Here is a 26555-nt window from a genome sequence, read left to right on the forward strand (position 1 = left end):
CTACAGTGAGGCGGTAGAAATCCACCTCACACCTAATTAAGAACCGTGACGTCGAAGAACATTGACGTCGAAGTCTTTTCTTCGGCACTCTACGATTACTGCATGGACCAAAATATGTTGGGATAGAATGAAAGTTCATATTAAATAAATATGAAAAAATCATAAAAAGATATAAGATATTTTTATTAGTTTAAGATTTTTTTTTTTTATTGGATAGAGTCTAAAAACAAAGTCACGAGGATTTATGCATAAAGTATAGATAATATCATGTTATTATGGATATATGTGAATTCCTTTTGGACACAACAATTGATATCAAATTCATGGTCTAGATCAAATGTCATGTGGGGTAGCCTTGAATAAAATTGCGGGGAGGTCCAAAGCAGGTCGGGGTGACCGGATGCTTACGGGGAGGCCCCGAGCATGTTAGGGTGATCGGATACTCGCGAGGAGGCTAGGGGCATATCAAGAGTGACCGGATGCGGATACTTGCGGGGATGTCCGGAGCATGTAAAGGTGACCGAATGTGGATACTTGCGGGGATGTCCGGAGCAGGTAAAGGTGACCGGGAAGGTCCGGAGCAGATCAATATCTCTATTGGCATAAAGTCTTTTGGGTAGAGCTCAACAATAAAGTCATGAGGGTTTTGGTCCAAAGTGCACAATATCATACCATTATTGAGATATGTGAATTCTTTTTGGGCACAACATAATCAACATCAAAAGGCTTGCCAAAAGTTCTCTAGTGCAACTATTGGGACATGTATAAGGGAGGCGAAGACTCCACAATGTTAACTCCATCGATATTATTTGGCATTCACCTCCTTAAAGTAACTAATCCAAGGGTTCCCTCCTCATATTCACAACTCTATTATGAATGACTCTTTCTCGGAAATTTTCTAAAAGTGGAGAAGCCTCGTACAAGCTCAAGTACAAGAATATAACACGAAATGCAAAATACTCAAGTAAATACAATTGAAAACAATTTTACAATGTATTCATTGTAAATGCCTTTTGGTGGTTGGAAATGCAATAGCACTTTTTCCCCAACTCGCAAGAACTAGCATTAACTTCCCTTGATTCAAACTTTCACTAAAACCCTTAGAGCTTACGCTTCCTAATCGATTGATCTTATCCTCAATTGATTGTCATGTCAAATTTGTTAGGACCAAAAGTAGCTAGAGGGGGGGGTGAATAGCTCGTCGCGTGCTCGTCGCTCGGCGTTGCTTGTTTCTTCAAAGATGTGCAGCGGAAAATATAGAAACAAAACACACAACGCTAACACGGTTGGTTTACTTGGTATCCACCTCACAAGAGGTGACTAATCCAAGGATCCACACCACGCACGCACCCTCCACTATGAAAACACTCCTTTTCGGTAACTACCGAGGGCGGAGAAGCCCTACAAGACTCTCAGTACAAGAAGAAAGGAAAGGGAAACAAAATACAAGCGCAAAGCTTACAATGAGTACAGAAAACCCTAACCCTAGCTTCTCTTCTTGCCTTTGATCCGCCTCTTGACTTGGAAAGCTTCCAAGATCCTTCAAGAACTGGCGATCTGATCTTTGAGAGCGCTGTGGAGGAGTTGGCGAGAGATCTGGAGTGAATCGGTGAAGTTCTCTCGAAGGAAATGAGCGCCTGCGGCTTAAATCGACGCTAACGGTCGGATCCCGATCGATTGGAATGCTCCCAATCGATCGGGGAGGCTTTGGATCGATCCACGGATCGATCCAGAGCGCCTCTGTGCTATGGAAAAACTTCTGGATCGATCCACGGATCGATCCAGCGCTTATCGTGCGAAGTAGCAGCGTCCCAATCGATCCACTGATCGATTGGGACCTCTGGATCGATCCACGGATCGATCCAAGGGGGTTCTGTTCGCGGGGACTCACCGGATCGATCGGTGGATCGATTCAAACCTGCTGAATCGATCCACGGATCGATTCAAACCTGCTGGATCAATCCACGGATCAATCCAAACCTACTGGATCAATCCACGGATCAATCCAAACCTGCTGGATCAATCCACGGATCAATCCAAACCTGGTTTTTGCCCAAAACCACGCCCAAAGCCCCCTAAACCAACATCTAGTCAACCATGACTTGTTGGTACATAAGACCTAGCATCCGGTCATCCTTGACCAGCTAGGACTCTCTCACCAAGTGTCTGGTCAATCCCTTTGACCCACTTGGACTTTTCTCTTCTTGCCAAGTATCCGGTCAATCCCTCTGACCTACTTGGACTTTTCTTCCACGTGCCAAGTATCCGGTCAATCCCTTTGACCTACTTGGACTCTCACCAGATGTCTGGTCAACCTTGACCCATCTGGATTTCTCATGCCTGGCTTCACTCACCAGGACTTTCCCAATTGCCTAGCTTCACTCACTAGGTCTTTCACCTGGCTTCACTCACCAGGATTTTTCTCCTGCCTAGCTTCACTCACTAGGTCTTTCACCTGGCTTCACTCACCAGGATTTTTCTCCTGCCTAGCTTCACTCACTAGGTCTTTCACCTGGCTTCACTCACCAGGATTTTTCTCCTGGTCAAGTATCCGGTCATCCTTGACCTACTTGACTCTTCTTCAATCCCTTGCATTTTCAAACATCGAAATCCAAACCAAGACTCAAGCTTGGTCAACCAGGTCAACCTTGACCTGAGGAATGTTGCACCAACAATCTCCCCCTTTTTGATGTTTGACAATACCACAATAACACTTACAATCCCACATGTAAGTTAGACTAATCCCATAGCCTCATTCTTCATGCCACTAGGTAATGAAAGCAGAAATTAAGCTCTTCATTCTCCCCCTAAGAGGGCAAACTCCCTCTTAGGTAATGAAAGCCTAACTTACTCCCTTTCACAAGTCCTTTCATTCTCCCCCTATTGGCACACATCAACCCAGCCTTGAGCACACATCAACCCATGTCTCAATGTTGGGCACACATCAACAAATCCATTGTTGAAAGACTCTCCCCCTGAAGAGTTGCTCATCGTAATCACAACTTCACTTATTGTGATCAGCACGATAATGAAGGTCCCATACTCTTCATTTTCCCTACATTCTCCCTCAATGTAGACAAAGGCCCAACCTTGAGCCGTTTTCAATCACTCGAAAAACCACTTGAAAATATGAGGATATCCACTCCCCATTTCAAGTTCAAATGCTCATTCATGAGCATTTTCTCTACAGAAGGTTAACCACCTTCCAAGGTTCATGAAAAATAATTTTCATGTCTTTAAAGAGTCCCTCCCCCTAAAGACATGGTGGTAACTTCTGTCATTGCACCAACAATGACTTGGAATCCCTAAAACTTTAGGAAACCCAATTTTAGAAGTTTTGAGGTTCAAATATTCAAAATTTGAAACAAACCTCAACCTAAACTTCAACTTAGCCTTCCTTAACCAATCCATCCTTGTTTTCCACACGAAAACACCCTTTTGTGTATACAAATGTATTTTCAGGGGTTAGGAATGGTTACCTAGACTAAAATAGGTTCAAGGATGCTGAAATCAGGCTTTCCCAGCCAAAATCAGCTTCTTGGATCGATTGGAGTTGGGTTCCAATCGATTGAACCCTGCTGAATCGATCCACTGATCGATTCAGTCTTCTTGGATCGATCGGCTGATCGATCCAGCGAGCTTCTGCTCGCGAGAAATGCCTTCTCAATCGATCGGCTGATCGATTGAGGCACTCCAATCGATCCACTGATCGATTGAAGGCCTGAAATTGCTGAAATTCAATTTCAGCCAATTTCAGAAACCCCTAGAAAATTCTACAAAATTCTAAAAATCGTGAAAATTTGTGTAGACATTATTTAGGGTATACTTTATCATGGAAAAAATAGTTTTCTATGAAAATACATCATATTTTCAAAGATTGACACAAACTTGAAAACTTGCATAAACTTTAGTGTTTTCTTCAAGTTTGTGTCTAACTATTCAATGGTGATTACTATCAAGAGATAGCCTTCACCAAGATTTTCCAAAATCATTTTAAAACCATTTTCAAAACCAATATCCCACCATGTTCCTTGGGCTTAATGCACATGACTTGTACATTAGCTTTCCCAATGATGGGAAAACACATAACTATGTGTTTTGATGAACCTAAAACTCAAAAGAATGCACTAAATCAACATCTTGAGTTTTATTCATCTTCCTAACATCTCACTTGTATCTATTGTGCACAAAACACATACAAGTCATCTTATAGTCCTCGTGAGATGTATATTTTGGTTTTGCCCTAATCTAGGGTTCATGCATATTTATCTAGGCATTTTGAGTGGTAAACATCCAACAAGGATGTTACTTGTTGATTCACTTGTTAAACAAATGCCACTTGTTTAACTAATGCCATATGTCCTTAATTTTAAGGAAATAAACATAATGCATGATAATGTTATGGCATACATCAAAATGAAATAGCTTTCAAAAGAAAGTTCCTATACTACATGATGTATGTATGACATGGCATGGTATTTTTGTATTTTTCATGATAAGTCATGAATGCAAAATACAAATAAAATATGATGTCATGGCATGTTATGGGCAAACAATCATGGCAAAGTTTAGCATGAATAAAAATACACTTAGATTACCTATCTAAGTATCCTTAATCACTTAGCTAACTCAAAATATACTACTTGTTTTTTTTTTAACTTAAAAATGTTAAACCTAGATTGCCCTAAATGCTCCAAAGAAATGCCAAAACCTAAATTGACATTTCCATTTCTCTTGATTTGTTTATGCCACTTAAAAATTAAGCAAGTCCTCAATTATGGGCATATTCCATTTTTCCTCAAGAGTAATCTAATAAATCAAGGCCCGGATTGCCTTAAATTTCCAAGAGAATACCAAAATCCCAACATGGTATTTCTCAAGGTTTTCCTAATTTGTGCCATTTTAAGATAAAATCAATTTTTCATCACTAGGCACATTTTACTCTTTCAAGGAGTAAATAATAATTCCATTCCATTTTCAAAAGTTAACAAAAACCTTGAAAATGCTCCTTGAGTGTCAATTTCCTCAAAGTTGGGTTAACTACCCTTCTAATCGGAGTTGACACTCTCTAACCCATCTATGGGGTAGAGAAGATGCTCCTAGGAACCCAACACCTATTGGTGCTCCTTGGATGCTCTAGGTATTCACTAGGGATTACTTCCCTAGATACCTTCCTAGTGACTTTGTTGGGCTTCTTAAAAGCCTTGGTCACATTTTCTAGGTCAACTCTAGGGATAGCCTCCCTTGTGACCTTGTTGGTGACTTTCTTAGACTTCTTAGAAGCCTTAGTCACTTTTATTGCAAAAATACTCTTAGGGATGACTTCCCTAGTATTCTTGGCTTGACCACTAGACCTTGGGTTTGTTCCATAACTATATGGAACTCTATGGTAAGAGGGCATATCCTTCTTAGCCTTTGGTTTGTATCCCAAACCTCTATGACCATTGGATGGCTTTGATTTTCCTAGCCCTAGGTATTGCTCATTTTGCCCTTTTAGGATATTTTCCATCCTTTTTAGGGTCTTTTCCATTTTATCAAGTCTTGACCTCAAGACTTGATTTTCTATCATTAAATCCTTAGTGTTTGGTTCATGAGCATTTTTGTTTCTAGGCTTGTATCTAAAATCCTTAGAGTTATTGCCTAGATTTTTACCTACATTCCTAACCTTAGGTGTAGTTTTGGCATGTAGGGCCACATGCTTTTCCTTAAAGCCCTCATGCTTTCTATTCTTATGATAAATTGCATTAAAATGATAAAAATTTGACCTCGCATGCTTTTTACCATTTTGCAAGGGAATAGGCTCAATAAAAGATACCTTCTTCTTTACCTTGGAGGCTCCCCCTTGACTAGTGCCTCCTTGAGCCTTGACCATCTTCTTCCCCTTGGGGCATTGACTTCGGTAATGCCCCTTTTGATTGCAAGAGAAGCATATAATATGCTCCTTGCTCTTCTTTGTGTTGGGGATGATCTCCTTGGGCTTCACCTTGCCCTTTTGTGCCACTTGACCCTTCTTCTTGGCCAATTTAGGGCACTTGCTCTTGTAGTGCCCATGTTCCCTACATTCAAAGCATATAATATGATTTTTATTATTAATTAAAATATTTATACCTTTGCTTGTAGGGGTGGCATCTTTTCCTTTGGATCCGGAGATAGAAGCTTCCTCTTGATCCAAACTTGATACTCCTCCATTTGATTTTGCTTGACTTGTGGAGGTGGACGCTTCTTCATCCTCTTCTTCTTTTGACCCGGATGTGGAGGATTCTCCTTCTTCTTGATCCGGTGTCAATGAAGATTGCTCCCCCTCAATCCTAGAGGTGGAGGCTTCTCCTTCTTCTTCATCCTCTTGTACATGAAACAAGGAATATACTACTTCCTTGCTCTTTTGATTGCACTCCTTTGAGGATGAAGCTTCCTCTTGGACTTCTTCTTCTGAAGTTGAGCATCTCTCAACTTCGGAGTCCTCCTCTTGATCTTGATCCATTGAGTCGCCCTCTTTGGATTCCTCTTGATTCGGTACAGTAGAGGGGATCTCATGGATTAATGCCAACTTGCTCCAAAGCTCCTTGGCATCCTTGAATTCTCCAACTTGAGCCAAAATATTGCTTGGCAATAAGTTGACCAAAAGCTTGGTCACTTTATCGTTTGCCTTGCTCCTTTGAACTTGCTCTTGACCCCATTTGCTTTTCTTGAGAGGCTTGCCCTTGGAGTTTGTTGGAGCTTCAAATCCTTCCATGAGAGCAAACCATTGCTCTATCTCCATCATAAGGAAATTTTCGATTCTTGATTTCCAAGAATCGAAACTCGTGGAAGTGTATGGTGGAGCCACCCTTGTGTCAAATCCAAGTCCATCTTGGAATTGCATCTTGAAGTTAAGCTTCTTGAAATCTTTGACTTTTGATGATTTTGCTTCAACTTCTTCACCCTCTAGCTCTTCTTGTTATGCTTGACCCTTCTGGCGATGATTCCGGTGACGAGCGGCCTCGCTCTGATACCACTTGTTAGGACCAAAAGTAGCTAGAGGGGGGGGTGAATAGCTCGTCGCTCGGCGTTGCTTGTTTCTTCAAAGATGTGCAGCGGAAAATATAGAAACAAAACACACAACGCTAACACGGTTGGTTTACTTGGTATCCACCTCACAAGAGGTGACTAATCCAAGGATCCACACCACGCACGCACCCTCCACTATGAAAACACTCCTTTTCGGTAACTACCGAGGGCGGAGAAGCCCTACAAGACTCTCAGTACAAGAAGAAAGGAAAGGGAAACAAAATACAAGCGCAAAGCTTACAATGAGTACAGAAAACCCTAACCCTAGCTTCTCTTCTTGCCTTTGATCCGCCTCTTGACTTGGAAAGCTTCCAAGATCCTTCAAGAACTGGCGATCTGATCTTTGAGAGCGCTGTGGAGGAGTTGGCGAGAGATCTGGAGTGAATCGGTGAAGTTCTCTCGAAGGAAATGAGCGCCTGCGGCTTAAATCGACGCTAACGGTCGGATCCCGATCGATTGGAATGCTCCCAATCGATCGGGGAGGCTTTGGATCGATCCACGGATCGATCCAGAGCGCCTCTGTGCTCTGGAAAAACTTCTGGATCGATCCACGGATCGATCCAGCGCTTATCGTGCGAAGTAGCAGCGTCCCAATCGATCCACTGATCGATTGGGACCTCTGGATCGATCCACGGATCGATCCAAGGGGGTTCTGTTCGCGGGGACTCACCGGATCGATCGGTGGATCGATTCAAACCTGCTGGATCAATCCACGGATCAATCCAAACCTGCTGGATCAATCCACGGATCAATCCAAACCTGCTGGATCAATCCACGGATCAATCCAAACCTGGTTTTTGCCCAAAACCACGCCCAAAGCCCCCTAAACCAACATCTAGTCAACCATGACTTGTTGGTACATAAGACCTAGCATCCGGTCATCCTTGACCAGCTAGGACTCTCTCACCAAGTGTCTGGTCAATCCCTTTGACCCACTTGGACTTTTCTCTTCTTGCCAAGTATCCGGTCAATCCCTCTGACCTACTTGGACTTTTCTTCCACGTGCCAAGTATCCGGTCAATCCCTTTGACCTACTTGGACTCTCACCAGATGTCTGGTCAACCTTGACCCATCTGGATTTCTCATGCCTGGCTTCACTCACCAGGACTTTCCCAATTGCCTAGCTTCACTCACTAGGTCTTTCACCTGGCTTCACTCACCAGGATTTTTCTCCTGCCTAGCTTCACTCACTAGGTCTTTCACCTGGCTTCACTCACCAGGATTTTTCTCCTGGTCAAGTATCCGGTCATCCTTGACCTACTTGACTCTTCTTCAATCCCTTGCATTTTCAAACATCGAAATCCAAACCAAGACTCAAGCTTGGTCAACCAGGTCAACCTTGACCTGAGGAATGTTGCACCAACAAAATTGACCGTTCAAAAATAGCAAAATAGCTCTTTTTCACATGTTTATTCTATTAATGTGTGTACTTATGTGCCAAGATACTCTTATGAATTTGTGGATAATTATTTTATAAAGACAACTATTTATCGTTAATTATTTATTTTTCTGTACGTATATGATTAATGATAAAGTTCCATAGATTAATAAGTATATTAATGAAAAAACAATCCTTGATCGGATAAATATCTAGATGGGGCATGGATATCTAGATCAACGCTGAGTATGACTAGGTTTAGATAAACCAAGGGATGGATATCCAAGTTGTACTTAGGGTGTCTTAAGTTTAGAGGTACACTGGACATGATCCGCTTAAGAGGAGACCATATATTAAGTATCATTGGTCATTCCTCTTATGAGTGAGTGTAACTGATCTTTTGACTTGAGACATTCATTTATTCTATGCGTGAAGATATGTGTTTTTACGCTTTTAAAAATAGTCTTTAATCGGATTGTGATTAATATGGTAGTTGGGTCGATGGCAAAGTATAGAAAGAATAGTGTTGAGTCAATGGAGGATTCATTGTTCTCTTGAATTAGGAGTTAACATCCTAGCCGCTTAATAGAGATATTAGTAACTCGAAATCAATAGCCATGGGAGGAATGATTTATCATTCAAAAGAAATCTATTATATCTTGGAAATCAAGTAAAACAATTAATTTAGTAATGATGCATAATGTACCAAATTAATTCAGATGTGGACTTAGATGAAGAGATTGAAGTACACAGTAATTGGTTCATGGTGATTTATAATTTATGACTGATATTAATTTTATCGCGCGTTGGGTGACTAAAAAATATTGCTAAACGGTTACCTTAGTCTATGTATGAATTTACACTGCTTTCGTGTATAAAATTAACCTAGAGAGTCGTATGTGATACGGATATATCAGAAGGGACCCAAGAGGAATTAAGGGGAGAAGGAGGGGCATTTTGATCAAATCACTATTTAGGGACTTAAGGGGTGGAGGTACTATTCGAGGAAGGGGCTTCTGCTTCGTGGAGTTCCTCCACCGCCAAGGACATCGCCGACTGCCCTCCCTCTCACGCTCCTCTCCTCTTTGACGTCGGCCGTCACGATCTCCTTTTCTTCCTCCTGTTGCCATCTCCCCCAGGGAGTTTCCGCCCGACTCCGTTAACCTCTCACGGCCACCTCCTGTCTTCTCTAAGCCAAAGCCGCCAAGGTCACACGTAAAGGAGGACTATTGTTTTCTTCATGCTCTTCCTCTGCCGCCATAAGGAAGACGTAGAGGGATGCCACCTTCGCTGCTCACCAGGCCAACGCCCCTCGGGGTCGCTCCACGCTAGTAGGCGCACTTCGACGCCGCCCTCGTCAACCTCCTCCTCTCTTCCTCTCCTCTAGCCAGCAGAAGCCTCCAGGCATCATCTTCTCCTTTCTCCATGTCACAACGACCAAGGAGATGACCGCCTCCGAGCAGCCTTCTTCCTCTCCACACCTCTGTCGCCTCGTCGCCTCCCCTCTTGTTGCCAGCCAACAGCTGCTCCACGCCGGTCGTCTCTCCTTTAACGGCCAAGCTCACCCCCCCCCCCCATCATGCGTCCGGCAGCCCATGCGCCGCCTTTGGCAGACCCCACACCATCGACAACCCATAGTGCCACAGCCACCTCTCGCCGCACAACTCCATCGCTTTCGTGGGGCCTTCAACACTATTGTCATCTCCTCAAGGCCACGCAGGCAGCCCACACGCCACCTCCCTTCTCTCGGCATGTCGGTAGCCTAGGCATCGTTATCGACACCTCCGTCGTCGGATCCGACCACTCAACACTCTCGTCTCTCGGAGTCTTAGTTGCTATTTTGTTTCGGTCATCGAGCCGTTGTTATGTTCCAGCTTCATGCCAATGTGGTGTTCCGGCCTTCGCGCCATTATTACCATCCGGCCTGCGTGCCGATGTCTTATCTTGGCCTGCGCGTTGATGTCTTATCCCGGCCTGCGCACAGATGTCATATCTCGGCCTACATGCCGAGGTTGCATCCGGTTTTATGCCACCGCATCCGGCTCCTCGTCGTCAGATCTAACTCTCTAGCCTGTTCAGATTCATCTACTATTCCGGGGCACGACAACTCGAGCAGCGTCCCGACCAACTCATCGATCCACCAGAGGGTGCCCCCTGGGCCAGGATACATTACCGTATTCACTCCCCATTCATTTTATTATTCTTGTATTAGTCTGTTACTTATATATTCGTTGGATCTGCCTCGAGCATTGGGGTACCAGGGACCGGGGTGACCCGGTCGCTGGCTGTAGGTAGCGTTGACCAGAGGACTTCTGACGACTTGGTCAACATAGAAGTCATCTCAGTATACCCCTCTTCAGGATATCGTGATTCGGTCAATATTCCATCAACCTCATCCGGCGGTCCGTCTGACTCAGATTCGAGACATGATTAGTACGCATAGCACGTAGACATGAACATTATCGATTATTTTAGTGAATATTAAAATTAATCAATTTTATTATTTCTAAATTAGAATTAATTGGATTATTAATTAATTCTGAAATATCGGAAGCTAGTTGAGATCAATATCAAATATGAATTTATTTGATTAAGAAAAGAAAGAATTCGAATAGTCATAATTATGATGTTTAATGGATAATTCGAAGAGTCATCATAATGATGATTATGGAGGATTCGAAGAGTCATTATAATAATGATTAATAGAGCATATGAAGAGTTATACCTCTTCATATTTCTCGGAGGCAATAAATAGCTATTCTTGGATAGATTTAATGATGAACTCTTTCTCTTCATTTCCCCCTCGAAGATTTTTCTTCCCTTTCTTTTGATGGAAGAGATCAGTAGTGCTTCCAAAGCTTTGCCGATCTAAGAGGCTAACACCTAACGAATCATGTCAAGTTCGTGATCCAGTGCGCGTGGATACCGCTAGAGAGGTCACATGTGAGACTCTTATCTATCTGTGATATCATTCACGCCTATATCACAAAGAGATCCATGATTTAGTATATGTATTTTGCTGCGCTCCGATTCCAATATATTTGATTGGTGAGTTATATCAATCGATTATTAGATTCTAATAGATTAAATTAAGTGATTCTGAAGCTTTTGTTCACGAGAGAAAAGGTTGTTAATCGATTCCCTCACTTTTTGTTCTCTCGTGAAAAAAAACCCCAATTAATTATCCTAATCGATTGGTAAAGCCTAAATTGATTGCATCAATTGATTTAAAACTTTTCTATTCGTGAGAGACATGCTGCCTAATCGATTGCCGCAATTGATTCTGTCACGAAAATGTTCTCAATAGATTATCCTAATTGATTGCCCAACCTTAACACCCGGAATCCGAGTTTATGGTTCCTTTGCCCAACATCTGGTCATCCCTGGCCTATTAGGTGTCAGGGTTTCTTCACTAAGTGTCCGATCAACGTTTGACTCACTTGGACTTTCTTACTAAGTATCCCATCTTATTTGATCTACTTGGATTTTACTCTTGTCAGTCTTCCCATTTCACTTTTCTTGCCTAATATGCAATTAGGACTAGTCACCTGGTAAACTTTTCATTCTTGCCTAATCTCTAATTAGGACTTCATTTGTCTAACCTCCAGTTAGAATTTTCTGTTATCTAACCTCCAGTTAGGATTTTCTATTACTTAACCTCCAGCCAAATATCTGATGCTCTCTTGATTTACTTGACTTCTCTATCACATATTATTAAATATCGAAATTCAAATTCAAGTTAACCTTGACTCAAGTACGAATATACCAACAGAAATTACTCTAATAGCTAAGTCAGTACAGTGTTTCGATAATAGAGGGACAAGTAAATATGAGAGGTAGAGAGTCGCTCCTACGGAGCATGTACCTATCTTCTATATATGCGATGTATCCATAAGCTAAGGATCACGGGAATTGGATCTAAACATAATTTATTTGGAAAAAAAAACATTACTTCTCAGTCAGATTAGAGTCTCCAATTGAAATCACTCAAAAACTAAAAAAAAAAATAAAGATAAATATATATAACCATCAATTATCCACCGATTGAGCGATTGAATTAAAAAAAAATCAGTCGTTAATTTAATTTTAAAAATAATAACTTTATTTTTTATTTTTTAAAAGATAATTTAATTAATTTTCAAAAAATAAAATCATAATCGAACAGATTTAATTAAATCAATTTTAACCAAAATAATATTTTTAAAAAAAAATCAAACTTTTTCCCTAAACTAAAAAAAATTATTAAAATCAATTTAGCCACCGCAAATTTAATCAGTCTGTAATTTAACGGCCGAATTGAAAATTGGTCACTAACTAACAATCAAATAAAAATCAATCGCTAATTTATTTTTAAAAATAATAATTTTAATTTTGAATTATTTAATACAAAATTAATTTAATCAATTTAGATAATTTTAAATTTAAAATCATAAGCAAATTGATTTAATTAAATCAATTTAACCATTTTTTTAAAAAAATCAAACTTTTACCCTAAATAAAAAATCAAACTTTTAAATTAGTGACCGAATTATTTTCGGTAGCTAATTGGTCTTTTTCTTACAGTGCTTCTTACCCTTACGTTGGTCTTCTGGACCGGAGGTTGAGCACTCACTCTCATCAAAGTAGTTATGTCAGTCTCTTTGCTTACTCCTCTGCTACCGAGAAGATCCCTGAGTCTCTAATTCATTATCGTCGATTGATCTCTGTTGTCGTTTCCCATGGTCGAGTTCAGGACCTTAGGAGTGACAATAACATGCACCAATATATTGTGGTGCACTAAGACTCCAAGGGATAAATAAAAATGATCATTTTGACTATAAAATGAGACTGTTGAAATTGATAAGATTATTAAATCATAACATATTATATACTTTTAAGACAAAAAAAAAACACAACCATTATGACCTTTTAAATATGATCATCTTTTCTTTAGTTCTTCAAACAATATCTAGTGCTAAATAACAACTATAAGCACACATTAACCGACAATTGATTCATGAAGAACGCAACATTTTTGTCCTAAAACTCTACTTATATAAGGTAACATATACAACTTTTGACATAAACATCAATATTAGAACCACTAGCTATTATAGACTACTGGACAGAATCCATTTAAACGATCATAAATGAGACTCGAAGTAGCAATGTAATCGAAAACACAAGTTTACTTTTCAAAATACTCCAAATTTTTTTTTATTTTTTTAGAGTTTGAGTAAATCAGCTTGTGTATGGATTTGAAAAAACAATAGAACGAGCTAACATTTTCTTTCGACGGTGATGTATTTCCCTAAATCGACTTTAAAATGATAGAGAAAGGAACTAACCGTGGCGCGCCAATATGTACATCCTACAAGTAAATGTGATCGCCGAGCTGGAGTTGCTCGCTCTCAACCATCCTCGACCTGGGCAGTTTAGCATGTGCCAACAAGATAACTCCTTATCTCAATCCAATTCCATCTCTATTCTTATATATTTACAGTATTTTCGAATAAAAATATAGAATTCTACTATTAAAATATTTCCTATTCATATTTTTATACTTATTAAAAACATAATTTTTTCTATGGAATTATCAATTCTTTATTTTATAATTAGAGGAATCTTTACTATTCGTATAATAGTTTTTTTTAATTTTTCTTTTTGATTCGGCTATAAATATATTTTACAGAAATTTTCTTTGGCAACTCAACGGCAACCAAAGAGGAAAAGAAAGAGATTGGGACTTGTCATGGAGTAATGGACCTTGATCGGTTCTAAACAAGCAAGTGTTGGTCCACGTATAAGGCCCAATATATTGACACGAAGCCTGCCGGATGCGGGGTTAAAATTTAATTTAATTTAATTTATTTATTTCGTTGTGCATTTTCCCAAAGCAATATAATAGAAATTCGTAATTCTGAAACAAGTTTTTCTTAGAAAAATTAAAGTCGACTTAATCTGCACTAATAACACAATTTTACTAAATATTTCTCATAAATTATGATGATCAAATACATCACGCAGTTAATTAAATTAATGTAGCAATAATCTTTTTTTGATCTCATTTTTTCATACCAAATCCGATCGGATACGTTAATGATACAGAGAGAGAGGGTGCTTTCAAGAGTCCGGGGAGAGGTAGAGGCCGGCGGAGGCGAGGAGGTCGAGGGCGGAGCCGAGGCGGTGGGAGAGCGCCTCGATTCGGCGGCGGTACTCCCGCGCCTGCACGACCGCCTCCGCCTCCAGCTCACCAATCTCGCCGCACAGCCGCTCCTCCGCCTCCTCTGCCACCCGGAGCCGCTCCCGCGTCCACTCCAGCTCCCGCCCCAGCACCACCTCTTTATGCCGGCTTTCCATGGCCGCGCGCTCCAGCTCTACGTTCCGCCGCCGCAGCTCCGCCACCTCCAACGCCGCCGCCATGATCGGATCTGGAATACGATTCCTGAATCCGATTTAGGGCCGCGGACGGGGGGATAAATAGGCGAAGAAGCGTCCAGGTTCAATGAACCGATCGAATCGAGGTTTAAGTTACGATTCCTGTCGCGACATACTGACGTGTCAAAATTTGGTTCCTCTGCGGGGATCCACATCTTCACTCGTGGGCTACGTGGCTTCGGTCTGGTCCAGGAAAATGGGTGGGGTATTTTGGTTATTCGTAACGCTCGAACTGATTCTTGTACTTAGGCACAGGGTTAATATTGAGTTTAGGATGGTTTGTTTTCATAATTTAATTAGATTAAATTATGCAATTGGATTAAATTATGAAAGTGTTTTTTTTGCCGTTGTATATTGCCAGGCTAATAAATTATACTATTAAATATTGATGTTATAAAATTGTTTCTGAATATTATTTATAATCATACAAGTTAGTCAAAGATGATTATACTAGTCTTAGTATTCCACCAATCTGTCGACATAGAAAGTCAAAAATTATGAATAATTATTATGTCTTTGTAATAATGATTGACACATGATAAAAATATTTATCTAGGCTATATCAAAATTATAATTATACAAATATTTAGAGGAAGCTGAATTTCTTTTACTTGGCAATCTAATTTAGTTAATATGATTTAAAATTAATTATCATCATTATATGAGTTTGTTACCCATATGTATATTAACTAATACTGGTATTTTTAGAAGAAAATTTATGTATATATTTAATTAACATTTTTTAAACCAAATTGACTAATAATTTAAAATTATTGTTTTATACATAATAGAATAAATATTACTTAAGAAATTATATATATATATAGTATTGATATTGTGCGGCGACGTGCACAGTGCACGACTGTGCGCGTCGCGCACAATATCAGTGTTTTTTATTTTTTTTTAAATTTTTTTAGTTTTTTTGAATTTAAAAATAATGAAAATTTTTTTTTACGATTTTATTTATAGGGTTCAGGCGTTGGGTATAGTGTTAAAGTTATATATATATATATATATATATATATATATATAGAAAGTTTTTATATTAATCACGCTTACTCACACTCGCACCGCTCCCGGATCTGCGCAACCGATTCTTCTTTCTTCTCTGTGCTCCTGTCGGTGCGCTCTATTTCTTTTATCTTCTTGTCGAATGCCCTTTTTCGCTCCTTTTTACTTGCTACCAATCTTGAGTTTGAATGGTGATCTCAGTGAAATCTCCACTGTTTATTCAATCTTTTTGGCGGATTTCTGATTTCGTCCGGATCCCGTTGTAATTTCTGATCCGTAGGTTAAATTTATGTCTTTCATATATCAAAATTTATAGGGAAAATTTAAATTGACAAAAGCCTATCTAGGTCTGAATCGGCCGATCCAGATAGGAACCATGAAATCATTCATTTGAATATCGAAAAAAAGTTACTCACTAAAACATGTAGATCTTATGTTTTTGCTGGACATGTTTTTAAGAATGAGTATAGAATTTATTATATCTTCCCAACTTGCTGGACATTATTCATGGAATTATTGAATCGGTAAAGGTAAATAATGCATATTTCTCGCTGGAAAATTGTAGATTTTGTACAGAAAGCCTTTCTTATAGAATAAATAGATTGGGCTCTTTCCTATTTTCTTAAAGTTTGTTGACTAGTTTTAGCATGGGTATTCCTTGATCAAACTTAACAAATTTCATATAATCTTTGTTGTTTTGGTGGCTAATATTAATTTTTTTTATCATCTTGGAATGAATAATGCCCATGAATTTATTAGTTATGTATAACCATTCTTATAAAATGTTTAAACTTTTTCTAATATATTCGTAAACATTTTTTTTGGCCAATATAAGTTTTTGGAGGTGGTCAATACAGCTAGAGCTACTAATTCTGCAACCATATTAATAGTAGCGTGGGAGTTAAGGAAGAAATATGTGTGTGACATTACCTAATATTTCTTGATTTTAACCTTGATCATCTAGGTCAAGAAAACACATCCTTACTGTTGAACCAATACTCTTGTATTAAGGAATTATTTTACTGTGTTTATCTGTCATTTTGAAGTCAAGTGTATGTTTCCTTCTTTCCTTTTGTTCAGCAAAATTGTAACTAAATAACTTATAATCCTCCAATAAACTCTTTTTGGTACCTATGATTTGTGTATTCTGTTGTTTTTGGTACTAGATTTTAATGCTCAGAACATTGTTTCAGTCTCATGTGCTAAATGAATAAACTTGCCTAACAACAACTTTCTATACTATTTCTATGGTCTTATAAAGTATGTACCACTTATCTTTTATTGAAGCTGGAAAGTAATATTTTGCCTCCAAATTTTGTAGAAGATGTTTTTTTCCATTGACGAAAGATTCTACCAAGTTCTTCAAACTTCAATTGTTGATTGCAATCACAAGTGCGTACATGACATTTATTGCTCTTCCGATGAAGAATCAGTTTCATCCATTGCTTTAGCCATAACATATTGGCAGGAATGGAAAAACTCATCCTTGATACGCCGAGTGTATGTATTGTGCTTAGCTATGATATCTGCTGATGAATTTCTGCCATGATATCCTAATTAATGTGCTATTATGATACTGGTAATTCATACATAAACTATCATATATTTCATTTGGGTGGAAGCAATTATTTTCATTTGTTTGATTTATTAACTTACTAAGCAGTAAAGTAATATACATCTGTCAAACAAGCTTTTACATGTTTCGAGGATTACAAAAAAATTGGTTGGTAAACTTTAATTAAGAAATAACATAGACAAAAAAGAGGGAAATTAAACATAGTAATAAAAATAAATTTATGATTAAAATATGTTGACATTGTATCTTCTCATCAACCACTTGTAAATTTACTTGATTGAAGCTAAAAATAAAAAATGTATTCAACTATGATATATCAGTTTTATATAATTTATGTAAACTAGTTTTTAGACTACTAATTGAGGATTATCTAGTTCAGTAATAGGAAGTCACTAAAGCCATCATACCTGTTGCATATATGATGCGAGCAACATTCTCTGTCAGTTAATTGTCATGATTAACTTCTAGAGCAGTGCCTTGAAGTATGGAACATATAAGCATCTTGATTTTCGTACCAATTTTTTAACTCTTATTTTTTAAATTTATTGCACAACAGTTGAATATTAAAGATTATATGTTCTGCATTTTTTTAGGCATGGATTTCCCTGTAATTTGTAACTAACAGAGAACATTATGTTTTCTCTTCTAACTCTTTATTGTCTTCTGAACCTTGGCAACCCCATGCTTGAGTTATACAAGGGGCACATAATCTCTTTCTTACATGAAAAACAAATAAATTTAAATGACTATATTTGGAAGGGTCTGTATAATGAACATTAAATGGTTGAGAAAAATGCAGTGTAAATGTCGAACATGACACTGCCAGCGGTTTGTCATCATAACAACTTATTTACCTGGCCTGACATTAATATGAATCTTTTTCTCAGATGGTATGGTCTTTGTACAGAATTAATTTCAATAAAATGCATAGAGCAATGACGATTAAAGATTATTAAATACCTCTAAATTGTAAATTTGTAATTGTTAAACTATTTGGACTTTAGCCATATATTTATCTGTCTTATTGAAGAATTGATCACTTTATGCCCTTACTATTCTTTATTATTCTAACTTTTCTGTATTGATTTTTTCAGATTATTATTGTCACTATTTGGTCCCAGAGTAGGAACTAGATTGATCTCATATTGTTACAGAGTAGGAGGTAGATTGATATTAGAATGTTCGAAATGCTTATGCGTGTATGCCAGAAAAATTTGTGCAGAAATGCAGTGGTAAGAGAAGTGCTTTACCTATATGTGGAAGTTCCTATAAGCTTGATGCACCTGTTATCAGCATTGAACTTGAGAACAAACCAACATATATCACTTTAGAGGCTTCATTTTTCGGTTGACCTAAGATGGTGTTCTGGTGTCAGTGAACTCATTATCTTGTCCTTTCCTTTTGTATATAGCTTTCTATTCAGTGTGCAAAGAACCTTGCTAGGGTCTTCTCTTGATATTGGGTGGTTGCAGAGGACCAATCAATTACCCATAGTGGAGGATGGTACAACACGTTTCATGGAACTGCTTCATGATGTCAGGTACCTGACTTTTCCCATGAGAAAATCAAAATAAGTTCAATCTCAAGTATCTCAGATGCCTATGTTTTTAGCTAGTTTGATGGTCTACTGTGTCAGCCGTCTCTCTGTATGAGACAGATCAGTGCAGAACTTCTTGTATTTTGCCCTCCTAACTACCCTTCTGTTGAATTTCATCACTTGCTATTTAATATTTTGCTTAATGGGTGTGCTAATTACGTGCTTTGCCTGAATCAGCTGGTGTCTTTCTTATTTTTCTTTTTGGATCCCTTGATAGGGAAGATTCCTGTTTTTTTTTTCTTTTCATATAGTTGTGAATGTGTAAATGATACTGGTTCACTTTTTTACCATTATGGCAAAGAAGTTCAAATATTTCCCTGAAATTTCTGTATGACCACCTTGATTGGACTTTAAATTATGAATTTAAGTCAAATGTTCCATGTTTGGATTCATCCATCACAGTCCAACTAAGGAAAACATCTGTTTTATAAAGCTATTCAACTGTTGCAAAATGAACTTTGTTCTACAAGGTAATTAAATTTTTAGTTTCAAATTTAAAAACTTTTTAAGCCTGCATGTAGTTCTAGATTTCCTTTTAATTAATTTTCAATTGCATCTGTGCCTCTTACATTCGTAAGTTCAAGATGATATGGAGGTAAGAGTAGAAATCGATTACGTCCTGTACAAGCAGTGTGAGGTAGAGCTACTGCATAGCACATGCAGTATGTTGATGAATATGAGGTTCATATATCTCGTTCTTGTAGAGGCACACATATAATTCTACAGTTTCAATGCATTGTTTTGGTTACTCATAACAATATAGGTATCTTCTATATCAATGTGTTGGTGCTTAGATGAGGATGATGATGATGCCATTTTCCATCTTCACATTTTCAGAAATGGTGTGCACTGCCTTCCTAACAATCTGGTTTATTTGTTGATTCCTGGTAAGGTTTAATTTTATTCTATAAAGTATCAAACCACCTATGGTTGGCTATCTAAGACGCATTAAATGGTTAAATTGCAGGCCTTTTCAGTAACCATGGTTCGTTGTACTTTGTAAATACTAAACGATGTTTTTCCAAGATGGGTCTAACTTGTCATATTGCCAAGATCCATAGTGAGGTGACGATTACTGGCAGAACTTTAGCATATATTTTCAAGTTATATGTATATTGACTGTAAGAAATTCAACATTAATGTTAATCATCTTTCTGTAAGTGTCTCTCATCAAATATTTATGTATAATATTTGCTTTCCAATCTCTCCTTTAGTCTATGTTTTTCTACACTATCATAATGATTGCTACAACATGTCCACTAGCATTATGCTATTTCTTGATTTGATGCCAACAATTTTTCCTCTGTTTGCAAAATATTTGAGAACTCATTTGAAATTTGGATATTGGTAGAACTGGAATTTCTAAGAGGCTATAATCTATATTCTAGTAATTCGGATAATGACAGTGCAGTAGATAATTGTGAGTTGCTTCAGGCTCTACCGAATCTGCCAATTATTTTTGGAATATTCTTGTCTATTCTTGTAGCTTAAAATTTATAATCTACTTTAAATCGTTCTATTCTACTTTCTGTAGAAAAGAACATTAGTTTTTGTATCTGATCTCAATTTCTTGTTGCTACATCCTTGGCATTCATCACGGATCGAATCCTCAGGCCAGCTGCAGGGGGCTTGGGTGACTCAACCACTGGTTTGAGTGTATTGGTAAATCTGATCTCAACTATTTGTTTTTTTTAATTGCTCGACTCCCTAACTCTGTGTTAAAGTCACAATGTCGTAACTAGCTACAGGAAAACTTGTTTGTTGTGGAATGCATTCCTCGATTGATAAATACAAAAAAAATAGTTATCTTTTTGAATGTTCTCCTCGTGGAATTTTACTGTCATTGCTTGTAAAACCTAAAGATATGAATATTCATTGGAGCATTTGTTTTTAAGAAATGAATTGGTCAGAGCTTATTATCTGGAAAATAAACTAATCCATTATCCTAGTTTTCATACTGACAAGCTCCTCACAGGAAATTAAGTGGATGACAGGTTGACTTACTATGTTTTTAGGCTTCCGTGGAGAAAAATTCATGGGAGCTCAAGCAATACATTGAGGAACTGTGCTGGGGATCGGGAAAGCGTGTGATGCTTCTCGGACATAGCAAAGGCGGTGTCGATGCAGCAGCAGCACTTTCGATCTATTGGTCCGACCTCAGTGACAAGGTTGCTGGATTAGCACTTGTTCAGAGCCCTTATGGTGGTTGTCCCATTGCTTCTGATATCCTGCGAGAAGGTCAGGTTGCCGGCCAGGAGGCTCGACGGATCATGGAATTTATCATATGCAAAATAATCAAGGTAAAGATGGGCTTTTTCCAAATCGTTGCTAGGTGATGGTCTTTTAAATTTCAACCATACTTGTCGACAGGGGGATATGAGATCTTTAGAGGATCTTACTTACGAAAAGAGAAAGGATTTCATCTCAAAGCACACGCTTCCTTTGGGACAAATCCCACTAATTTCATTCCACACGGAAGCTAGCATTGCTCCTGGAGTTCTTGCCACAATGTCTCACATCGCCCATGCTGAGCTCCCATGGCTTCTTCCCCTTCCTCCTTTCCTACGGTGGTTTGAATCTGAAAATTTTGGCGGGAAAGTTCCTGTCATCCTCCCTGCATCTGCCGCAATGGCAATTACTGCATTGCACATGAAGTTACGGTACGGAGAGCCAAGCGATGGACTGGTGGCGAGGTGCGATGCGGAGGTTCCTGGGTCAGTGGTTGTTAGACTAGAGAAGAAGCTCGACCATTCGTGGATGGTTTACTCATCCCTCAATAAGGACCACCTTGAGCCGGATGCTAGTGAGATGTGTGAAGCTCTACTAACCATGCTCGTAGAGATTGGAACGACAAAGAAGATGCAGGGAGACCAAGTGGAGAACTCCATGATCTAAAGAGGTCAGTTTTTGCGAGGTCGTAGACACCAAGTCACCAGCCATCACCAGTTTTAAGAATAAGGCTACTCAAACATATATACCTCATGTCAATGTTTGTTGGTATCCAAATTAGCGAAGAACATTCTAGTTAAATTGTTCAACTGAGCATTTATGTTTTGACTGATCAAGCTTAAATTTGTTCTTATAGTTTTTTTTAAAAAACGGATTCACGTCTAGACTAGAATAAGAAAGCAGAGATTCCTGTTGGATTTCAAGGACAAAATCTCCAAAATTGAGTGAATTACTTTATTTCAAGTATTCTTTTGGACATAATTTATTTAATCTAAGGTTTTCTAGGACTTAATTGTTTAGACATATAGCTTGGCAGCTTCTAACACTCAGAGAATGCCAAGGCTTTATTATAAGGATTATAAAGTGCATAAAAATTATATTTGATAATGTATATCAAAATAATTATAAATAATCACGGCCGGCAGATGATCGGTCGCTGCCCGCGATCAGCGCATGGGTGAGCCGCGGGCGGGGGGAAGCCACGAGCTTCACCGCCTTGGGCGTCGTCAGCCCGAAGACGTCTCCCATGTCGATCTCGCCGGGCTTCATCCCGGCGGGCAGCGTCCAGTCGAAGCAGTGCACGAACTGCGCCACCGCCAGCTCAAGCCCCAGCAGTCCCAGTTGCATCCCGGGACACGACCGCCGGCCAGACCCGAAGGGCAGGTACTCGAAGAAGCCTCCCTTGAAGTCCAGTCCCTCCGCCTCGCCCCCCGGCGCGAACCGCGCCGGCCGGAACTCAGACGCGCCCTTCCACAGCGCCTCGTTGCGACCGATGGCCCAGACGTTGACTAGCACCCTTGAATCCGCAGAGAGGAAATACCCCGACACCTCCGCGTCCGCCACCGTCTGATGCTGAAGAAGCGGGATCGGAGGGTGGAGGCGGAGAGTCTCCTTGGTGACGCACTTGAGGAAGGGCAGCTTCTCGAGGTCGCTCTCGCGGACCGGCCGGTCTAGGCCGACCACGGCGGCGAGCTCTTCCTGCAGGCGTCGCAAGTCGTTGGGGCTGTTCAGTAGCTCCGCCATCGCCCACTCGATCCCGGAGGCCACCGTTTCCGTTCCCCCAAACATCACGTCCTGCCACGTCACACCGTATTTAAATCAATCAAGTCATTAAAGAGGAATTTGGGCAGTATAAGCAAATATAATTAATAGTGATAATTAAGTTTCGAGAAGACAAACCATGATTAGGGCCTTGATGTGGTCCCTCGACAACTTAAAGTTCCCCAACATCAGTTCATCCTTCTCCGCCGCTCCTCTGCCCCCGTCACCGGCGGCCTCGTCCAGGAACACTAGCATCTCGTCCACCATGTCTCCGTCAGTCGCATCCGGGGCCTTCGGGTTGGCCATGTGCTCGTCGATGATCTTGTCGATGAACTTATCCAGCGCTTCCCTGGCGACCTATACATATATGATTCGATAGCATTCCAGATTAAACTTTGTGATGAGATTAAAATTCACAACTAATTGATTGATGACCTTGAGGCGCTTGTTGAAGCCTTGCGGATCGAACCAGCTGAACCAGGGGAAGAAGTCGGAGACGTTGAACTCGCCGAAGAGCTTGGAGAACTCCGATATGATGGCTATGAACTCGTCCTGGTGCTTGGCATCGCTGCTCTGTTGCGTCCCGAACGCCGCCCGGTATGTGATTCTCATCGTGAGTTTGAAACTGAGCTCGCCAATGTTTACGGCGGCGCCGGAAACGGCCTTCTCTGCAACGGCCTGAACCGCAGCAGCCACCTCCTCCCTCACCTAGAAAAACCCAATTAATGCGCGCGTTTAATATTTTTTAAAAAGGTCCTACAAGTTTACCGGAGTCCATGACTCGGCGCGCTTCTTGCTGAAGAGCTTGACGACGCAGAGCTTTCTCATCTGGCGCCAGAACGGTCCGTAGTTTGCGAAGGCCATGTCGGCGCGGTCGTAGCTCAGGTAGGCGATGGCGATCGTCGCCGGCCGGTTGGCGAAAACAGCGTCCTGCACCTGCAGCACCTGCCGCGCCATCTCCGGCGTTGACACCACGAACACCCGCCGGGCCCCCAGGCGCAGGTGGATCAGCCCCACGCCGGCAGCGTAGCGCTCGCTCAGCTTCGCCAGGCCGCGGTGCGTCAGCTGGTCCATGATCAGCATGTTGCCGATCACCGGCAGCGGCGGAGGCCCCGGCGGAAACGGCAGTTTGTTCCGCCCGCGCAGTTTCGACGCCGTGACGAATAACAGCACCGCCAAGGCCGGCAGAAGAAAATTGGCCAACAATTCCGTGAACACCAACGCCATGGCCGATGAATTCTCTTCCCTAGAAATATTATTGAAGAATCAGCATACGATATATATATATATAAAGGAAAATCAAATAATTAATAATTCTAAGAAATTTGTGGTTTTTAAAAAATAGAACATTTATTATTTATTATGTTTGGTTAAAATTAATTTACTTCCGATTTAGGATGACTCGCCACTTATTGGAAATAAATTTATTAGATAAAATATTTTTATTTTGTCTATATACTTTTTTAAATTGGACTCCTTTCGAGGATTCATCTTTATGGAAATAATTCCATATGGAACCAGGTATAATTTAAATATGTAAGGATACATATATATAATTATAAAAAATATAGATTTTATTAATGAGAAAAAATTACACATTTATGGTTGCAAAATTATGGTTACCTTTTTATAGCATGAACTTTATTCTATTTATAATTGTACAATCTTTTCATCGTGAGTTTAATACAATCTTAAATACACATTTAATGCCTATGGTTTATGCATCTTCAATACAAAGTTGATAAGAGGTTCGTAAAATATAAAAAGTTGAATAAAAAATTTAAATCATTATAGAGATAGGTTGAGATAAGGTTTGAGTTTTATAGTTTAAGAGTAGTATTAAAAATATAAATATGTTTTTTTGTCTTAAATTTGATGTAATATGTTTAAAGTCATGTAATTCATACTACAAATTGGATCATAAGAAAGTTCATTAGAGTTTTAATCATTGAAAATATTTCAATGAGGTTTCATATTATTGATGTGACATATTGAGATCATGAAAAAATACTTGATGCAGTGATGAGGAGCCCTACCTATTGGAGGATAGCTGTCACGGTAGAGGTCAAAGTCAAGGCGGTCAACGCTCAAAATATCATCGGTCGGTTGGGCGATCAGGGGCCAGTCGGGCGATCATGTCCTAACCTGGGGAGAAGGGTCTGGTCCGACCCTGCCTTTGACACGGGGAGGTGTCAAAATGACCGACGTTTAATGGAGTATTGGACACCAGACGGAGAAAGAAACGGTGTGCAGAAGTTGGGCCGACCAGCTACCTCTCTCAGCCAGGCAGCAAGGCTCAACAGGTAGAGTGGAACTTCGGCCGAGCAGACGTGACACAAACACAGTGGGATTCCGGGCGAGCGGACGTGACACAAACATAGTGAGATTCCGGCCGAGTGGACATGGGACAATCACAGTGAAGTTCCCACCGAGCGAATGCGACACAGACACAATGGAGTTCTGGCCGAGCGGACGGGACATAGGAACAACGAGGTTCTGGCCGAGCGACCAATCTGCTCGGCTTAGCAGAATACTCTCTTTGTTATCCATCGACATCCTTTTGGGAGGTAGTGCAGCTGACACCGGGCATGGACAACCAGAAGATCGTACGACGGAACATTTCACTGTCACTTCAGAGATATGCTCGGCCTGTTAAGGTACTGTGCCAGGGACACTTTACTGATAAGTCTTTTTAGGAAAAACTTCGGGAAGTGTGATCATCTTGGGGATCGTGCACGTGCACTACAGGAGCTCTATATAAGGGGGGTCCAAGCATCAGCAGAAGTACACAATATGCGATAGACACTGTTCTCGCTATAATTTATTCTTATTGTTTCACCTTCTACTTCATCGCCGATGACTGACTTGAGCGTCGAAGAGCCAACACCGAGGATTCCTTCCTTGGCTCGGCACTGACGTAATCTGTGTTACAGGTTGGAGCGGAATCTACAGGCGGTCAGCGGGAGCGCCACATCCCCAGCTTTCCATTTCATTGACTTTCGGACAGGATCATATTTGGCGCCGTCTGTAGGAACTCAACCTGCATTTGAGTTGCGAAGATGGAGGACGCTGAATGACTCACCACCGTAACGCTCACCAAAGAGGAGCTCGACATGCTCGTGCATGCCCAAGCGGTGAAGATGTTCGAGCAGCAGCAACAGCAAACACTAACCGATCGGCTAGTACAATAGCCGACGATGTTGACAGCAGGAGGGCGAGCTGGATTGGAAGACCGACCGAAACTTGTTTCCATATGAGGGCAGAATAGAGGTTCGACTGACACGCAAGGGAAAGCGCTGCCGGTGCCCATCCCCTTTCATCGTGCCCTATTCCAAACTCCCTCAGAGATAGCTCAGGCGAACCAGGAAAGGGGGTCATCTTGAGACGACGCTCTCGTTCGGGATGCGTGAAAAGAAAAGGCGCCTAGAAGTCACGCATCGCCCGAGCGGATCAATATGCAGTTCTCTTAGGCAATCTTGTGTAACCCTCTACCTAGGCACTATACCCCACTGGCGATCGGGGAATACAATGAAACGACC

The 26555-nt window shown here is 40.3% G+C and overlaps 3 protein-coding genes across 9 annotated transcripts; 1 reads left to right on the top strand and 2 right to left on the bottom strand.

Annotated features, from left to right (window-relative positions):
• Positions 1–14394: 14394 nt before the first annotated feature.
• LOC121977923 (protein RESPONSE TO LOW SULFUR 4-like) lies at positions 14395–14856 on the bottom strand. Its single transcript, XM_042530325.1, has one exon. It carries the CDS (start codon positions 14825–14827, stop codon positions 14528–14530), a length of 300 nt encoding a protein of 99 aa, XP_042386259.1. The 5' UTR covers positions 14828–14856; the 3' UTR covers positions 14395–14527.
• Positions 14857–15899: 1043 nt separating this feature from the next.
• Positions 15900–22178, top strand: LOC121976483. Of its 7 annotated transcripts, none has more exons than XM_042528656.1 (8): positions 15900–15964; positions 17175–17353; positions 18524–18661; positions 18841–18969; positions 19864–19913; positions 19994–20091; positions 21042–21326; positions 21397–22178. In XM_042528656.1, the coding sequence occupies exons 2-8, from the start codon at positions 17178–17180 to the stop codon at positions 21919–21921; spliced, it is 1401 nt and encodes a 466-aa protein (XP_042384590.1). In that variant the 5' UTR covers positions 15900–15964; positions 17175–17177; the 3' UTR covers positions 21922–22178. The 7 variants fall into 7 exon arrangements, with proteins under 7 accessions (XP_042384590.1, XP_042384595.1, XP_042384593.1 ...); XM_042528661.1 differs by having other exon boundaries at positions 17175–17245; XM_042528659.1 differs by having other exon boundaries at positions 15901–15964; positions 17178–17353.
• A 25-nt stretch (positions 22179–22203) lies between these two features.
• On the bottom strand, positions 22204–24243 carry LOC121978645 (cytochrome P450 84A1-like). Its single transcript, XM_042530961.1, has 4 exons — positions 23785–24243; positions 23452–23724; positions 23155–23373; positions 22204–23049 (listed from the first exon to the last, which is right to left on the bottom strand). The coding sequence occupies exons 1-4, from the start codon at positions 24241–24243 to the stop codon at positions 22378–22380; spliced, it is 1623 nt and encodes a 540-aa protein (XP_042386895.1). The 3' UTR covers positions 22204–22377.
• Positions 24244–26555: the final 2312 nt, after the last annotated feature.

Source organism: Zingiber officinale, chromosome 4B, assembly GCF_018446385.1.
Source record: "Zingiber officinale cultivar Zhangliang chromosome 4B, Zo_v1.1, whole genome shotgun sequence".
Taxonomy (NCBI): domain Eukaryota; kingdom Viridiplantae; phylum Streptophyta; class Magnoliopsida; order Zingiberales; family Zingiberaceae; genus Zingiber; species Zingiber officinale.

What these genes read in the sequence shown, in the direction of transcription:
- LOC121976483 (XM_042528656.1), top strand. Translation starts at nt 17,178, where the DNA reads ATGTTTTTTTCCATTGACGAAAGATTCTACCAAGTTCTTCAAACTTCA. An exon ending in GGTTTATTTGTTGATTCCTG is followed by an intron (nt 19,914 to 19,993) that starts GTAAGGTTTAAT and finishes GTTAAATTGCAG; the next exon opens with GCCTTTTCAGTAACCATGGT. An exon ending in TTGCCAAGATCCATAGTGAG is followed by an intron (nt 20,092 to 21,041) that starts GTGACGATTACT and finishes CTATGTTTTTAG; the next exon opens with GCTTCCGTGGAGAAAAATTC.
- LOC121977923 (XM_042530325.1), bottom strand. Translation starts at nt 14,827, where the DNA reads ATGGCGGCGGCGTTGGAGGTGGCGGAGCTGCGGCGGCGGAACGTAGAG.
- LOC121978645 (XM_042530961.1), bottom strand. Translation starts at nt 24,243, where the DNA reads ATGGCGTTGGTGTTCACGGAATTGTTGGCCAATTTTCTTCTGCCGGCC. An exon ending in GCTTCAACAAGCGCCTCAAG is followed by an intron (nt 23,374 to 23,451) that starts GTCATCAATCAA and finishes ATATATGTATAG; the next exon opens with GTCGCCAGGGAAGCGCTGGA. An exon ending in ACATCAAGGCCCTAATCATG is followed by an intron (nt 23,050 to 23,154) that starts GTTTGTCTTCTC and finishes GTGACGTGGCAG; the next exon opens with GACGTGATGTTTGGGGGAAC.